Raw genomic sequence first — 16,200 nt, 5'->3', positions numbered from 1 at the left:
ACTGGAGGTCACCCAGGAGTCATTTTTGTAACAGTGCATTACATGTAACATTGTGTGCAGACACAACTAATCATACAAAGGATGACACGAACAAGCATTTCAAGTTTAAAAAAAAAAAAAACTTTATAAAATATGACCTTTACTAATGAACAGTGACTCAGTTTCTTCATGAGTTAATTCATGTACACAAAACAAATACCAGGAAGTGTCCAGCAGACGGTGCCAAAGACTCATTTTAAGCGCTGTTGCTTGACTTTGGTTCTGTCAGTGCTTGAGAAAGCATTTTCCACATCAGTAGAGTCAGTGTCAGCAAATATTTTGCCATCTCATACTCATAATTGACAATGTTCTGCATGCAACAATGATCTATTTTCCTAATTACATTTTTGGATATAGTCCTAATTCAACAATAATACTACTTTCACTTTAATCACAAGCATATTTTGCATTTTCACTGACAGTTTTGGGACTTTTATGTTGAATTACTAAGCATTGTGATAATCGCGACAAGAGTATCATTCCTCAAGGAAAGAAAGACTGATTGAAGTTGTTTATAGCAACTTATTTCTATATATAATTAAACCTAAGGATGAATTATAAGTTGTTTAGAATAGAAAGATGATCAAACAGAGAAGTTTTGATAAAGGCATCTAATTTTTTTAAATATTTGAATGTATCTTCTTTTCCAGATGAGTAAAACTGGGATCACTTTCTCACCCAGAATAGCAAAGTTGACAACTTTACACTCACACACAACCTTTAAAAACAACATATTTAACACAAGGTGGCAGCAGTGTCCATCCCACTGCATTAAAATGGTGCCATTTCTTCAATGTATGCAGGGTGGGAGGTTTCACCTCACCAGAAATTTCTTTCACATGTGAAAAAAACCTAAAGAAACACAAGGCTTCAATCAAAAAAGGAAAATAAAAGCATTGTGTGAGGACTTTGAAACGAAACAGAGCAGCGCCAACACAAAACACAGCAACTCTGTCATAAATCTCAACATTTCAGTCCAGATTATACCAAAGTTGGAATTTAATTCAGTAACTCAGCAGCCACAAAATAAAAACACATCAGTTTGAAACCAAAAGGAAATGAGATGCAGAAGTCATCCGTAAAGTTCATGACAGTGAGTGAGTCACATGTTAAACCAATATAGATGCAATGTTTCCTCAGAAATTACAGACTGGAATACTTCGCAATGTTTTTACTCTTTAAATACGTCCATGCCCCGAGGAAAAGAAAGTGGATCACAGAAGCTTTACTGCTTAATAATGTCCATATTTAGTCCTGCCTATGTTCAGCAGCAGCGATCTGTTCATTCCTTAAACATTGCTTAGCACCGACAAGACTAGTTGGTACTATAGCGCTCAACTACTACGTTTAAAAGCTTTCTTAATTTAGCTAATCAAACAGTTTTTCAGTACTGTGAAGCTTTAAGATGGTGTGGTGCCTGTCAGGCTGTAAACAGTCCACCACGGCCTGCTCCAGCTGCTGCCACCACTACTACAGTAACTTCACCATGTTCGTTTCCATGCAGCTCGGACCTGCCAGCCGGTTACGTAAAGTGTTTTCATATGAAACACATTTCGGTGAAGTCAGTGGAATGTCCAGTCGATGTTCCAAATTAAATCTTGTGTCATATGGGAAGTCTACAAATCTGCAAAAACAATTCCTCCACTTCTGACATGACGTACGGCTCACGGTGTGCCAGAGGCGGCTGTCTAACGTGTCAGGCATTCTCAGCTAGATATTCCTCAACACTTGGAGGGAGAAAATGTTTCAATCCACTTGTGACTCATTATTTCAGTTTTAAAAACTCTTTGCGTGGTCAATAACTGCTTTTTTTTTACTCTAATAATTTGGAGCATTTGGGAGAAAAAAGTGATCCCCTTACAACAGGGGGGGCCTCTTTGTGCCAGATCAGATTTCTGACTTCAACAGTCTGAGTCAGAAAGGAGCGAGATTAGTGACTCAGTGTTACTTCCTGTAATGCAAAACCGCCTGGAAAAGGCGAGACCCCACAGCACGTCGATCTACCGAAAGCCCCGACAAGTCTGCCGCACATGGTCGGCTGTTTGTGTTTTGTTAGACGCAATGGGAGGACGTCGGGTCATCTGTGGACACTGTTAGCAGATGGACAGTAATTGGGTGGTGTGGCACTGACTGAGCAGCTGGATGTCTGACTGATGCAGAACATCAGAGCTGCTCCTGCAGAGATTGTTATTTCTCTTTGTCGACAACTGGCAGGTTTTTACAGGAAACAGATAATAAAGCAGTGGTGTGCTGTCGTTTCATCGCCCTGTCATTGTCTCTGTTCAGTGTTTTCTGCAGTCTCTTCTCATTTAGTCTCATCTCATTCTGATCTACCCGTAATCTCATCTCTAATCTAATACCACCCACCTCACCTCTAATCTCATGTAATCTGCTTTTATGTCATTTATTCCCATCATATCTCTGATGTAGTGTAAAGTAGTGTCACACAGTCCACTCTCAGCCCATCTGATGTAATAATCTATCAACTATTGTAATCTCATCTCATCTAATGTAATAATCTCTAATAATAATCTCATCTAATCTGAGGTAATCTGGTCTCATTTTATCGCTAATGTAGTGAAAAGTAGTGTCACATAATCTGCTCTCATCCCATCTGATCCAATGTGATAATCTCTGATTTAAAGTAATCTCATTTCATTTGAGGTAATCTGGCCTCATCTCACTTATTCTCATCACATCACATGTAATCTAATCTAATATCATGTCACACATCCTCACCTCTGTTCTTATCTAACGTAACCCGGGCTAATCCCATCTCATTTAATCTGTTGACATGTCATCTCTGTTCTAATCTAGTTTAATATAATCCCATTTCATCCAATCTCACTTCAGATCAAAATTCATCACAACCAATGTCATATTTAATCTAATATAATATAATCTAGGTATTTAGATACGTTACTCAGGTAAAAGTAGTAATACAAGTAAAGTTACTGCATTAATACTCAGATATTAGCACCAAAATACACTTAAAGTAGCAAAGTGAAAGTATTCACAGTGAAAAACTGCACAAAAGTATCATCCCACCATGAAGTCTGATGTAATCTAATCCATCTCTTTACCCTCCTTCCTTCCTCGAAGCTCTTCCTTTCATCTCGGAGGTACAGAAGCAGATGAGAGCTGCTTTACCAGATGACGTTTGCATTCATGTCGTTACAGGAAGGCGACACAAAGGAAACGGTGCGTTGTTGTTTGTGGTCAACACGATGACACAAGCCAGCCAGACCACAGCGCAACTTTCTCATCTGCCAGAGTTTATTTGCTTTTTGTGTTCGAAACATGCTCCAGTGCAGATGAAACAAGTCAAGCCCACCGCCTCTCGTACAGCAATTGATTCCACGTGGGATTCAAAGGAAGAGCTTCGTGTGTTGAGTCACTGGCGGTAAATGATGACAGTATCCTAAATCTACGCTAGACTGGAGATTGGGCTCGAGGCCGAGGCAACTGAGATGAATACTTGGGAGTTTAGTCAGTTTTGCTGGAAGCAGCTCAGTGTGATCTGTGTGAGGGAGAGCTCCACTCAGTATTCAGGGTGTTTTTGTCTAACGTCAGTGCTTTTGGAAAAACAGTAAAAGTCTCCAAAGACTAGAGAAACATCTGTACAGTAACTGGTCTAAAGTGTTATTCATTTATTTCATTATTTTTTTTGGCCTTAAGAGCCACATTACTCAAGTCTTACTCACCGTTTCACATTTGTTTACCAGTCATCCACCAGTCACACTTTATCTGAAAGGTCATCGTGCATCTGAAACGATGTTTGTGCCTTTATTTCCTCTTTTTTCTAACTCAGCACCTTTAAACAGAAACCACAGCGGAACAAAATGATTTAATAAGGAAGCTGCTTTTGGCCTGAAACTGGCAACTAAACGGCTTCAAACCAGGTGTCCTCAGATTCCTCTGTCAGATTACACTTTTAAATAAGATGTTTCTTTCCCCAAGTGTTTGTCTCTTGTCTGCACAAGTCAGCTGCAGACATGTGACTCAAGTCATTAAGTGCAAGTCTCAAGGAAGTCCCAGTTCATTTCAAGTCAGGTCAAGTCGAGTCCTTAGTTAAGTCACAGACAAAATGGACACAGACGTGTAATTCGAGTCATCACGTCTCAAATTAAGTCAAGTCACGAGTCTTCTAAGTCGAGTCTCGAGTTATTTTTCTGTCAAGTCATCAAAACAGCGACCTGAGTCGACTCGAGTCCACATCTCTGCTCAGCAGACGTTAATAAATCAACTGTACAGCCACTGTTAACTGCTACATATGAAAATGTTCATGAAACACATGAATGACTCCATGTGTGATTTCATCATTTCTGCCACACAGGCTCGAGATCCAGATGTTTACCTTCCCCACATGTGCTGACATCTGTGATCTAAACTTGTGTTTTACACTCCTACATCGCTCACAACACTTAGGAGATGATATAACATGGTCTAACAGACAGTATATCCTACAGGACAAGTGTATTTCAAAGGATAAATGTAGTTTTTCAAGATTTACTTGAGGCCATAATCGTCAAGTCAGCAGAAAAAAAACAGGAAAGTGCATCAGTCTCATCTTTTAAGCCTTGTTTGAACTGTGTATCCCTCCGAGTTTATAGTGTAAACACACTGTTTTAAACAGGCAGCGTCGTCTGAACCAACCTCAAACTCAAGGTGAATGAACAGGGAAGCCAATCAGAGTGCATCCCTTAAAAACCTAAAGGCTTACCGGCCGCAATACTCCCCAGATTACACATCTAACTTAATAATTCCTGCCACACAGGCTCCAGATCCAGATGTTTACCTTTCCCACATGTGTTGCGAGGCTGCTGACATCTGTGATCTGAGTTTCAAATGTGTTTTACATTCCTGCAAGTTCCACATACAGTATCATTACTCATCTAGGCTGAGATATAAAGCGGTTCACCAGGCAGTTTATCCTGCGAGAAACTCTCGGGTAATTTCACAGGATAAATTTAGCTTTTGAAAGTCTGCTCCGAGCCGTGATGGTCCAGTCAGCAGAAACAAATAAAAACAAAATAGGAAACTGGCTGAAAAACTCAGATTCCAAGTGTAATTTAGTTATTCCTGCCACACAGGCTCCAGATCCAGATGTTTACCTTACCCACATGTGCTGCGAGGCTGCTGACATCTGTGAGCTCAGATCCAAATGTGTTTTACATTCCTGCAAATTCCACATACAGTATGAGCAATACTGCTCAGACTCATCGAAGATGTGATTTAAAGAAGTGGTTTACCAGACAGTAGTTTTTGAAATGCAGAAAAAAAACAGTATAGTGCAACGTCTCCTCTTTAAGCCTCTTTTGAACCTCAGTGTTTACACTGTAAAACACACTGTTTTAAACAGGCTGCATTGTCAGAACCGACCTCAAGCTTTATTTTCTCATATCGGGTAACTTCGCACGGGGGGAACCCACCACAGCGCAGCCCCTTAAAAGGCTCCTGACTAAACATATTTGCATTCGGTACTTAATTACCCCAGAATAACCTGTGACGTTACTGGCTGCAGCGCAGTTAAAATAAGAGAAATCCTGTGACTGCTGGGCTACTACACCACATACTTTCCTCAGGAATGGAATGCTACTGCTGCTCCCAAGTCAGATGGAGCTAGGAGGAGGAGGAGGAGGAGGAGGAGGTCGCTGTTTTCTCTCAGCTAATGCACATTTCTTTTGAGAACCTTGCAGTTTGACCATAAAAGTCAGAGGAGAGGAGAGCGAGCAACGACTTCTGTCTTTTCAGGGAGTTAAAGTGAGTTTTTTTTTCCTTGAGTGCTCTTTGGCAACACGTTGGCAACATGAGCTGACTTTGTACAGATTAGTTTTGTAAAGTAAGCAAAAGCAGCCGCCAGCAGTATCTATCTTCTATTTATGGCCTCACCACCTCCCCCCCCCACACCACCACCAACACCAACACCCACCCACCCCCTCCCCTCTTCCCAGACTGACGTCAGCAGAAAGTTATTTTCATGAATGGAGGGGGCGGTCACGAGGAATCGGTGACGTGAGTGCTTGCGGAAGCAGAGCGTGGAATGTTGGTACATTGTTGTTGTTTTGTAGTTAATTTAGTCCGAGGAGACACGGCGGCCCGGCTGCTGGACGCGCTATACGCACTGTGTCAAGTTACTGCGTCGGCTGTGTGGGAAACCTACTCCAGGAGATTTTACGCATTCCGCTCCACAGATACCCGCGTCCACAGAGGTGAGGTTGTGTTTCTTTTCTTTTTTTTCCTTTTGTGTTGTTGTTGTTGTTGGGAAGATGTTTGGACATTCCTGGTGATATTTTGTGCTTGTGCTGGACTTGTGGCGGTGACATATCGGAGCGCGCAGTCAGCTTCACGTCGGTCATGTTTAGGAGTAAGTTTGGATCCCCGGGGTTGTGAGAGCTGATGTTGACTTTGTGAGATTGTTTCAGTGGCGCAGACACGTGTTGTGTTGGAGTAACATAATAACACACGAAAAAATGTGGCTCCGGTTCGGTTTGGTCGTCTGTAGGAAGTGTGCGTAAAAATCTGCTTTCTTTAAAAAGCTTATTTTGTTTCTACTTTATTTGATTTTTTTTGCCTGTTTTTTTTTTTTTTTTTTTTAAATCAATAATCGTGAAAGTGAGTAAAAACGTGTTGGCTTTCTGTTAAAAATGTAAATAAATGCGTATTTAACACTTTTATTGAAGAAATATGTAAATATATTACTTTTGCCAAAGTAAATAAAAGTTAATATTGAGGTTATAATGCTGCTAAATGTTCTTAAAGTTAATATTTCACTACAAAACATTGAGTTATTATATAATATTATATTATAAAAGTACGAAAAATGTTAATTTCTCTCACTTCAATGTGCTTTTGGGTGAAACAGAAGTGAAATAAACCTCTTAAATAATAATAATAATAATGATAATAAAAAAGATCCCGTCCACATCTCCTTTAATTCTGCCACTCTTGCTCCTTTTGACGCGGGATTTACCAAAGGCTGCCTTAATGCAAAATACCAGCCTACTTCTGACATTGGAAACAACACGTGGTGCGCATTTTAGACATGTGGGACAAAGGGCACGATGTGAAGTCAGACCACCAGCGCTGCCTGACTTGACTTGGCCTACACAGGAGAAACAAACAGTCACTTAACAGCAGGAGGAGCGCATATTTCCACAAACCATAAATCACTGTGGGGGGAAAGAAAGGGCTTCATCTTATCTTTGTGATCAGCTATCATTTCTCCATGTCCCTGTAGGTGTTTATGGCTTGGGTGAAGATAAGGAAACTGTGTCCTGAAAGTAATAATAAAAATATAATAACACAATTTAACTAAGAAACAATCCAGCTTAACTTGTTGTCTTTTTATTGCGTAACCCAGACTCTGACCTTTTAAATATATGGAAAATATTTGTCTTGTTTCACTCTGATGGTCACAGATTTGTGCCGAGATCTGATTCACTGTTGTTTGTGGTGGGTGCACACCGTCTGCTGCTCTCAGAGAGGCAGTGGGAGCGGGTGCACTCCCACCCCGTCATGAGGTTAACATGTGCTTCAATCACCAAAGCGATGATGTCTTCTCTGGATGGAGAAGTATCACAGGCTGGCTGCATGACTCACTGCACCACCTCCACCAGAGCCTGTGACAGTGACGAGGCACAAATTCCCCAGGAAACTCAGGACCGAGTTAAATTGTCACCAGATATGTGCGATTTCTCGCTCGGCTGGTCAGTGGTGATGGATGAAAGCGACGCAGAATGCAAAACGTTTCTGTGGTGGAGTATTGTGAAAGTAGAATAGCTGTGGTTGGTGATGCGATGAGTCACGGTCGCTGTGGTGTTTTGCTCCTCTGACTGGAAAAAAAGATGTCGAGTTTTGATTATTGACTTTGGGAGCCAGTGATTTTTATCCACAGCTGAACATGCCCAGCACAGAGGCAATAACAGACGGATGTGTGAACAGGCCTGTGGTGCATCCATCCAAGTGACAAAGTGACAGTTATAGAGCGCCTCAGACTGCTCACCACGCCACCCACAGTGATTTGCATCCAGCCTTTTCCTGTGTTTTCCTTCTCTTAAGCTGTCAGGCTGAACGTTAACCAGCTGCTCTCACCTCCGAGGTGTGGCACGTTTACTCATTTATTTATTTTGTGGGATCGTGTTATTGGGAATTCCTCGTGGGTTCTCGATGGAGCGGACTTGCTGATTCAAGCGCTGATCTTTTTCCTTGGCAGCTTCCTGATTCCACTGTGACTCAGTTGCAGCAACACAAACAAACACTTTCAAGCTCCACAGCATTCAAAATGTAGAGGCTGCTGTCACATTGTGCCTCGGCTAGCTGTTCTCTGAAATCTGGACCTTGTTAAAAAAAGTATTTTCAACTAGAGAGCCTTGCTTTGTTTTGGTGAGTCTTGTTCGGGAATGGAAGATGTGATGACATTATGATTCACACATTGTTGGTTCCCAGCTAGTAAAAAAGTGGGATGGTTAAGTTCTTGTTTTTTTTTTTTTTTTGCATTCTTGACATTTCTAACAATCCCAGCGTCCCTGATTGGGAGAATATCTTTGCTCAGATATTCAGCGACTTCTCCTCCTTTTCCGCCGGTCACGCCAACCATTTCCAAGGTTCTCTGTACTTTTCCTTCCTCCCGGTGAAACAACGGGATTTTCCAGGAAACGTCAGATCGGGAGGGTGTGATTCCCTACCGCCGGTCGTCGCTTTTACCAGTAAACAGCATGACTCACCGCTCAGCTATGCTCTCCATTTCCTTCACATAATATCCCACCAAATGTGCTGCGCTGGAGAAAGAGCAGCGAGCGGCGGCGCGCACCAGACTGGAGAGAAATCTCCCCACCTCCCTGATAAAAATGCAAGAAAAGCGAGAGCTTTCTCAGAGGAGGGCGTCAGGCTGTCAAGGGAAGCAACAAGTCTGCTTTACCGACTCCCAAAGTGAAAGAAAAAGAGAAGAAAAACAAAGAGAGCAGGCAAACCAACTGTGCATTTATCACAGGAGCATGAGCGCATACGTCTTTGATATGCTGTTTATTTGAGGAGAAGAGGGGCCCCACAGCTACCTGCTCTAACCAAAGTGCAGCCTTGAACTTGACCAGATGCCTGACTTCAAAAACTAAAACATGTGGCATCAGTGACCGAGTGGCACACAGTTTTATTTAACTCAAATACAGACTCATTCGAGCTGTTAAACTCAGGCTGATTTGTGCGTAAAAATGAGTCTTTGCCTGTTTTTTTTTTCTCAAAAATAGTCTTGAAAAGGTCCAGCTCATCTTCAAAGCAGCGTGTTCACCCAGAGAACAAAGTCGCAGGTTAACCAGAAAATATTCTGCTTTCCACATCAAATAAGAAACAAACCATGACCATGAAATGTGTGTTAAGTCTTCATAATGGACAGTTAAATGTTCTCATGTCTCTAATCTGCACAGTTGTGACTCGTTTCATCACATTATTGCTGCGTAAACAGCACATTTCTTTGGTTATCAGTCATCAGAGGATCACCTTGAGGGAGAATGAGAAAGTTATGGAAGTAAAAACACAGATAGGCCTTTTTGTTTCCAGTGTCTGGGCTCCTGACTTCCTCACATGTGTACACAGGCTGCCTTTGATTTGTTTGGGCAAGCGAAAAAGACATGAGACACTTTTGAATTCCAGACATTTTGTGAATTTTGCAGCCGTTGCTTTACAAGTGGGATCGTCTGAGCTCCACCCCCGTAGCCGAGTGCATCGCGGGACATATCCAGCCTGAAAGATTTGCCTGCGTGTGTTTTGCATGTGAGGGTTTTGCACATGTGTGTTCACTCAGGAATGCGGTTTTGTTCTTTACCCCGCCATCTGTGGCTTTTCTTTGGAGGTATTTTCCCAGAGTCCTTTTCTTACTGTTATGAAAAACCTAATACGAGTTGTTTGCTTGACTGTAGCCAGAAGCCATGATTTGTTGTGAAATACGCCTGTCTCGTCCGTGTGGCAACATCATAGAGAGTGGATTTTGGCTGCCGCTTTTCATCTGAGGAAACGTTGCCGTCTTGATCAGGAAAAAGCCTGTCCCTCTGCGACTTGCAAAAACATAAGCACATGCCTAAAGAATTTCAGGGACACAACCTGGCCTCTTGGTTCAAACTTGAGGCCTCTTGTATGAAGCGAGGGAGGCCCCCGCACCACTTTTCCATGATCTTTGCAAAGGAATATACCCAGGGACCCCTCCTCTGACGCAACGCCACTAAGATAGGCTGTTTAGGCCAACTTGCTCTCGAGGAAAGTTGTGGATAGGCTCTTCATCTTTATTTGATGCTTGTGAAATCTCAATTATGCAATTCTTTGCTGGGTGTTTTGCAAAACGAATGAAGGGCCTCAGAGAGCAGAAGCTGCTCTTTAAATGTCTAAACAGCAGTTCATGTGGCTCTGGGTTTGGTCCGTGCATGTATTTTTCATCTGTTTATTTTCCGAGTCTGGAGTCTTTGAGGTTCATCTGCTTGTGACAGAAAAAGCACATTTTGTAGACGGTGATGTTGCTATTATGAGAGCATTGACTAATGTCCAGCCCCATCAAAGAACAAAAAAAAAAGTTGTTTTCCAGTGTTTCCAAGTCCACAGTTGCAAAGTATTAGTAATAGAGCTATAGCACATTGAAAACTAAAGCTAAATATCCCTGAAAAGGATCAGCCACACCCATGAAAGCTGCAGCTAACAGCACTGCAGAGAATATTTGCCCTCTTCCTGAGGTATCACTTATCGCGCGCTCACTTAAATTGTTTAGTTGGCAGAAATTTGTGTCAGCACTGTGAGCTAAATATATCCTCCAGAGTTAAATAAGGGCATGGAGCAGCTCAGGAAAGCCCAGTGTAAGAGGATCCAAGCAGCAAGACGCGGCTCTGAACCGATAGACTACATTGTCTCGCAGCAAAAAATACATCAGTGACTATAAAGGAAACTATTTCTCTGTGACACTCTATCTCCAGGAATTTTTTCCACATGCGTATCTGCTGCCCTGTAAAGTTCAGCATAACTGTAAATGTTATGCTGATGTGATGGTCTGTTTTAATGTGCGATGAGGAGGCAGAGTCGACCGAGTGTCCCCGCGGACCCACGTCAGATTAGGTGAATAAACACAAGACCAGATGGGAAACAGAGAAGGCTCACAGACAAACCGAGCACTTTAACTTATCAGAGTCTGATTTGTACTATGTATAGGCTGTGTTGCGGTTATGAATGAGACTTGTTTACCCTTTTGGTGACCATGTGACTCACACTCCTACGCCCATTCGCAGGGCGTTTCCATGGCAGCAGGCGAGCATGGAACAGTGAGCTCGTAGTCAGGCTGGTCTGCAGGTCCTGAAATGGAGCCTTGGGGGGATGTGTGCCTCTCACAGGATCACAGCTCAGCGCTCTCGCCTTTTTTTGGCCATGGCAGCAGGCTGGAAAGCATGCGCCTGACTGTAATGAGCACAGAGAGGCTTTTCTCAAAAGAGAGCAGGGGGGCTTAAACGCAAAGGTCTATGAAGAGAGAGGGAGAGTGGCTGTCTGGCTTGTTTCTAATCTCGCTTGGTCTAGTGAACTACATAGTCAAGGCCCTCCTTCTCAAACAAGTAAATATAGGAGTGTTCCAGCGTGGGTGTTCAGTGGTGTCATGCTGCCCTCTGCTGGCGTCTGCGGCTCTAACATGCAAACACAAATATTGACACATGACGTAACCGTGGTATGTTGTTGTGATGTTTTTGTAGGAGGGTTACGGGGAGGACCAGTGTCAATATTACACAATACTCAGTATGTGCAACCTACGAAAATAAGGACGAGGAGTGTCGTAATAAGTGCTCGAAAGTCACTCTTGAGTAAAATGAGTCCTGAGTGTGAGTGAAAGGTGAAAGTCACCTGTATGAATGGTACTTGAGTAAAAGGCTGAAAGTAGTTTGATATTAAATGTACTTAAGTCTCATAAGTACGAGTAAATTATACATATATTTACATGTATGTGTATAATGTATACTATGGGTTGATTGATTATCAGCCTGGCTGATTATCAGATAAGATATTTAAAATATTTCTGATCGTCTTTTTTAATACGACTGTCAATAAAAAAAAATTACTTTGGCTCTGATGCAGCTTGTAATCTGCAAAGTAACTGGTCATCTAATAAATGTAGTGGATTGAAAAGTTGGAAATTTTCCTCTAAAGTGAAGTGTCAGTATGAAGTAGATGAAAATGGAAATACTCAGGTTAAGTACTTCAAGTGCCTCAAAATTGTTATTAAGTAAAGTACATGAGTAGTTTACTTTATATTCCATTAGTGGTAGCAGAAATATCTAGATCTGTCACTGTCAAAGTATTAAATAATGGAAAACAGTTATTAGAAGTAAAAATATAAAATATCAAAGGTAAAAGTACAAATTATGCAACATCCAGTGATATATTATTACATATTATAATAATGGGTTATTATTAGTAATGTATAAAGAGGCTTCCTCCCACTACTATGTTACTTTCCACCACTGATATTGTTGTTTTACGTATTATAAGTCAGCTGTTTACACAATTTCTTCTCTCTTTCTTTTCAGTGTGTCTTCTGTGAGATTCTGGCCAGTTGTCTGCATGCAGGGAATGACGACTCATTTTAAGACGAGCAAAGCTTTAAAGGTAAGTGTGAGAAGTTTGTTGTGTTTCACTGGACTTGTGTCAAGCACGGTGCTGGTCCTTCATCTGCTGCTCTTGTTCCACAGGTCAAGAGGGAGACGGGCGAGAATGCCCCGGCGCTCAGCGACGACGAGTTGGTGGCCATGTCCGTGCGGGAGCTCAACCAGCACCTGCGTGGGCTGACCAAGGATGACGTCGTGCGGTTGAAGCAGCGGCGACGGACCCTGAAAAACAGGGGCTACGCCGCCAGCTGCCGCATCAAACGCGTCACCCAGAAGGAAGAGCTGGAGAGACAAAAGATAGAGCTGCAGCAGGAGGTGGACAAGCTGGCCCGCGAGAACGCCAGCATGAGGCTGGAGCTGGATGCCCTGCGAGCCAAGTACGAGGCCCTGCAGTGTTTTGCCCGGACTGTGACCCGCGGGCCCCTCTCGCCGGGAAAGGTGGCCACCACCAGCGTCATCACCATCGTCAAGTCGGCCAATCACAACAACTCCAGCCCGACCCCGTTCTCCGCTCCCTCCTAGTGTTGACAGGACTGGGCTTTCCTTGTCCTGCCTGGTCCTTCCCGGTTCTGACCCAGCCTGAACCCACTCATCCTGTACTGAGAGGACGCTCAGTAGTTAGACTGAGGGATGGAATGGGGTGGCAAGCTCTATGTGATGTTATGCTGCATTCACAACTCTGTCTTCCTCCTTCTGTCTCTTTTACACATTCTACGTTGTCTGTGCACTGTGCAAAACCCCCCCTCCCGTCCCCGACCCCCAGCACCGGCAGGGTATCGGACCTCTGTGACCCGTCCTCCATGACCGATAGAGATTTGCTTTTACTCCAGTGTGAAAAAAAGTATGTGACATGCCTTAATGCGGCAGCACTGGTGTAGGACAGCTCTTATACTTGAGACATGAGAGATTACGTATGTGACAGTAAAGCTATTTGTAAAGCCTATGCCAAAATATCTAAGTAAAAGTGTCTCAGTGTAGATTGAGCCTTTGAAGCCGTTGCCTTAAAAGAATCAGTGAGTGATCTGTGGAAATGATTATCTAATACTGACATGTAGTTTAACACAAAGATGACTCATCGTTCCAGGTTACCAGGGGTCTTCAACCAGTTGCCTTTAAGTGCCAGCCAAACACAACAACAGATGTTTTCACTGATTGGTTCCTCTTTTCTATTAGAAGGTGCTAAGCGGTAAAATCACCTGTTGGAGTGTTTGGATGGACTGAAATCCTGCCGACACGCGGCTCTCTGCGGCCCGCTTGGAGTGCACTGCATTATGCAGTTTGATAACCGACCAACATTAAGCTTAAGAGCTCTACTCGTGATGCACCATTGTTTGTACTTCTGTCTTGGTTGTGCAGAGTTTAACTCGGTGGTCGGTCATGCCAAATAGCTTATTTAGCGTTTAGGAAGTAATACTAGACAACAGCAGTCAGAACACTCCAGTAAAGGCTTCCATACATGTGCTAATGGCGGCCTCATTTGACAGTTTTGAAGTTACACTTTTCATTTGTGTTTGAAAAGTTTAAAACTCAACCTGTAGGCTGGAATTTTTATGGAGGCCTTTGCTGGAATATATCGACTCCCCGTGTAAAATATTAGTAAACCTGGCAACGTGTGCCTTTTGCTCTCCTGTCGGCATCTAGTCCATGAAATGTTTGACATGTTCTCGTGACATTGATTTTGTCAGTGGGGCTGAAAATGCTGTTGAATACGTCGGAGGGCGTCAGGCAGGTGCTGCAAGTGATTCTGTTTTTCAAAATTATCTCACAATTTGCAATATTTTAAATGCAAAAGAGGTGAATGCTTTTTTTTCTGTAGATTTGGGAAGACTATAATGTAAAATGGAAAGTGATTAAGGAGCATTTTGGGCCAGATTTGTTTGGATTCAGACAAATTAACATTACTCAGTGCCTCTCATTATTTAGCACTTAAAAGAAAACTGTAACGATACAGTATAAAAAAGAAAAGAAAAGAATTCACAGGGCGACTGATACCTAGAATTGGATGACAGAAACTCAAGTTACTGGGGCTTAATTGCATGATGATTAAATGTGGTGTGACCACCTACTGCGAGGTCAAGCCTCATGTAACGGAGGATGGTATACTCTGTATGCCGCAGCACTGATTGGGTAATGTTTTGCCTCTTTCTTTTATATGCCACTCTTTGGTAGGTAATCCATATTGGATATAGTGATAATAAGAGAGGTCCTTACAAGCGAAATGCAATTCAGCTTACTTCCTGTATATTACAGATTATGACAAAGCTCCCACTGCCTCCGCTGTCACTTTACATTGAGAACTCCGTCCAAATAGAAATCATTCCTACTGCTGGGTCACGAGAAGTGCCGCTGCTGGTGTTGGTAACTCTGAAACAGTAGCTATTTACTTTTGCTTTTGACACACTCTTCTGCAAGAGAACTCCTGACGCCCATCTCTACAAACAGCGGTGTCATGACAACTAACATGCAGTAAAAACACCTTCCTCCTGTCGTGCGTTTTGAGATATTTAAATATGAAATTCACTTGAAATCAAACCGTTCTTACAGAGGATCCATTCCTAATTTGGAGTGAAGTCAATAGAGATTGCTCATGTCAGGATTTTCTCTTGGCTAAGAGGACATGACAGTTCTTCCCCTGTTCCATAGCTGCAAAGAACAGTACGGGGAACTTTGCTGCTGTACAACCTGCTGTGATTTAAAGCAGGGGCATTGCTGTGTTCTTACTCTCATTTTGTATTTTCACCTGGTTTCTATGTCGATACATCCTATGTTCTCTTTCTGATACTTAGTTTTATATGCATATACAGTATATAAATATATATATATATTATATATTACATATTTTTCTATATTTATGTCTTTTACTATCCTGGGAGTGGTGTGATTATGTAATCATTCTTTGAAGTCGAATTATGTTGACGCTGACCTTTTTATCTGAAAAAAGTTGTATTCACATTTACAATGAGAAAACTACTCTCATAACTTAAGTCTTCTTCGCGAGTATTTATACCCCATGAATAGTTCTTCTCAGCACATTTACCATTGGTCTAATTCACAGGTTAGACAGACAGTGCCTAGGGTTACATGCAGGCTGCATATAATCATCTGTAACAGTCGAGAATTATGTTTTTTGAAACAGGGAAATGACAGCCTGACCGCTGGTTCACACTGTTAGCGAAGAGCACATGTGCATCTGTCGTGTTGTACTTCATAACACATCAATTTTTTTAAGCATAACAACAAACAATCCGGTAACCCTTTAAAATAACCATCATGAATAAATGGTGTAGTTAATAAAATTTTAGCTAACAGCTGTTAACAAACAATGAAATGCTTAATAAACCATTTATTAAGCAACTGTTTATTGTGAAGTTGTAACTGATTGTGACTGTTTGATTTGTACGATTGCTTAATAAATGGTTTATAAGGCATTTCATTGTTTAACAGTGACTTAACTATTCACTTAAGTTTAATAAAACATAAATTTACCATTTCTAATAATTGTTATTATAAAGCGTTACCGACAAAGCAAATTAAAATG

General features: G+C 42.0%; 1 protein-coding gene across 1 annotated transcript; it reads left to right on the top strand.

Annotated features, from left to right (window-relative positions):
• Window positions 1-6,137: 6,137 nt before the first annotated feature.
• mafk (v-maf avian musculoaponeurotic fibrosarcoma oncogene homolog K) lies at window positions 6,138-16,090 on the top strand. Its single transcript, XM_084371140.1, has 3 exons — window positions 6,138-6,251; window positions 12,585-12,663; window positions 12,747-16,090. The coding sequence occupies exons 2-3, from the start codon at window positions 12,619-12,621 to the stop codon at window positions 13,182-13,184; spliced, it is 483 nt and encodes a 160-aa protein (XP_084227266.1). The 5' UTR covers window positions 6,138-6,251; window positions 12,585-12,618; the 3' UTR covers window positions 13,185-16,090.
• Window positions 16,091-16,200: the final 110 nt, after the last annotated feature.

This window comes from Pagrus pagrus, assembly GCF_965226575.1.
Source record: "Pagrus pagrus genome assembly, chromosome: 13".
In the NCBI taxonomy this organism is placed as follows: domain Eukaryota; kingdom Metazoa; phylum Chordata; class Actinopteri; order Spariformes; family Sparidae; genus Pagrus; species Pagrus pagrus.
The sequence above is the reverse complement of the archived record's forward strand: the minus strand, read 5'-3'. Positions and strand labels throughout refer to the sequence as shown.